Source organism: Palaemon carinicauda, chromosome 9, assembly GCF_036898095.1.
Source record: "Palaemon carinicauda isolate YSFRI2023 chromosome 9, ASM3689809v2, whole genome shotgun sequence".
Taxonomy (NCBI): Eukaryota; Metazoa; Arthropoda; class Malacostraca; order Decapoda; family Palaemonidae; genus Palaemon; species Palaemon carinicauda.
The window spans coordinates 158,706,052-158,707,515 of record NC_090733.1 but is presented as its reverse complement, the minus strand read 5'-3'; the positions used below and the strand labels follow the sequence as shown (position 1 = coordinate 158,707,515).

Here is a 1,464-nt window from a genome sequence, read left to right as displayed (position 1 = left end):
TAATATGAACTTTAGATTCATTTTATGTATGAGGTTCTACAAAAATTATAATTGAATATTTTAAAAATATATTCTATATAAAACTAAAAATTGGAAATTTAAACTGTTACAAACTTAAAAAATCCTTTGATTAAGAAGAGGATAATTGTTGATTATTTACTTATATATACATATATATATATATATATATATATATATATATATATATATATATTGTGTGTGTGTGTGTGTGCGTGTGTGTGTGTGTGTGTGTATATACATACATACATATATATATATATATATATATATATATATATATATATATATATATATATATATATATATGTATATATATATATGTATATATGTGTGTGTGTGTGTGTGTGCATACACATTCAGACACATAAGCAGGCACATACACCACCACAGAGATTATCCGTATTGCTTTCATCTTAAGAGAGTGTATGACTAGAATCCCATTGAATGTTAAGTGTTGGCCTTTAAATGGTGATGCTTACAGCTTGAGCTATCATGAGCTGGCTTTCGTTCCTCTCCTTCTGAACAATGTGTGTTCCATCAAATCATTCCGTATGAGAGGGTTTCTGGTCGAGGATATCAATATAACGTTCGCTCATTGACCCCCGATTTCTGTGGACTTGCGTACATCTTCAGGATGTCGTGATTCACATATTTCCTCTGGGTAAATGAACACTATATTGATGTCCACGACCAGAAACCCTCTCATAAGGAATGATTTGATGGAACACACATTGTTCAGAAGGAGAGGAACTACGGCCAGCTCATAATAGATGGAGCTGTAAGCATCGCCATTTGAAGGCAACACTTAACCATCAAGTTCCTCCTTGAGTGAAGGGATGATCTCATTTGCCGCAAGCAGCTCGTCCTTCAGACCAACATTTTCTTTGGTTAATTGGACGATCCTCTCCTCTGACATTTCCTTACTAGAACTTAGATGGGAGACACGTTCCTTGTGACTATCTCTCTCCTTGGTGATAGAAGCCATACTCTCCTTTTCAGACTTGAATTTTTCCAGTTCCTCCCTCAGTTGAATATTTTTTTGCGCCAAGTCACTTAATTTATTCAATTGTTCTTTCTTGAGACTTTCTAACTCTTGTAAAAGGCATTTGTAGCGGCCATTCCTAATCAGATCATTTATCCTTGCCTCATTGAGGCTCTTTTCCAGTTCATGTGTCTGTTCTGAAATCTGCTCAATTACTTCCATCTTCTTTTCAACGAACCTTTCCAGTTTCCTTTTGTTCTGACGAACTTTTTCCAATTTCTCAGTGAGTTTAATATTTTATTTGTCTTTTTCCATTAATTCCTTTCTATATTGTTCAAGGACAACTTTTTGATTGCAGAGTTCCTGTTTTAGATGTTCGTTTGTTCGTCATTCTTGGTTGCCAAATTTTCCATATCGATTTTCTTATCGATTTGAAGAGATCCAATGATGTTAGAGAGATG

The 1,464-nt window shown here is 34.2% G+C and overlaps 1 protein-coding gene across 1 annotated transcript; it reads right to left on the bottom strand.

The window, feature by feature from the left end:
- Positions 1-826: 826 nt before the first annotated feature.
- Positions 827-1,225, bottom strand: LOC137646723 (protein Hook homolog 3-like). The gene has a single exon (XM_068379830.1). It carries the CDS (start codon positions 1,223-1,225, stop codon positions 827-829), a length of 399 nt encoding a protein of 132 aa, XP_068235931.1.
- Positions 1,226-1,464: the final 239 nt, after the last annotated feature.

Bases quoted from the DNA above. Each gene is read 5' to 3' on its own strand.
- LOC137646723 (XM_068379830.1), bottom strand. From the start codon at position 1,225: ATGGAAGTAATTGAGCAGATTTCAGAACAGACACATGAACTGGAAAAG.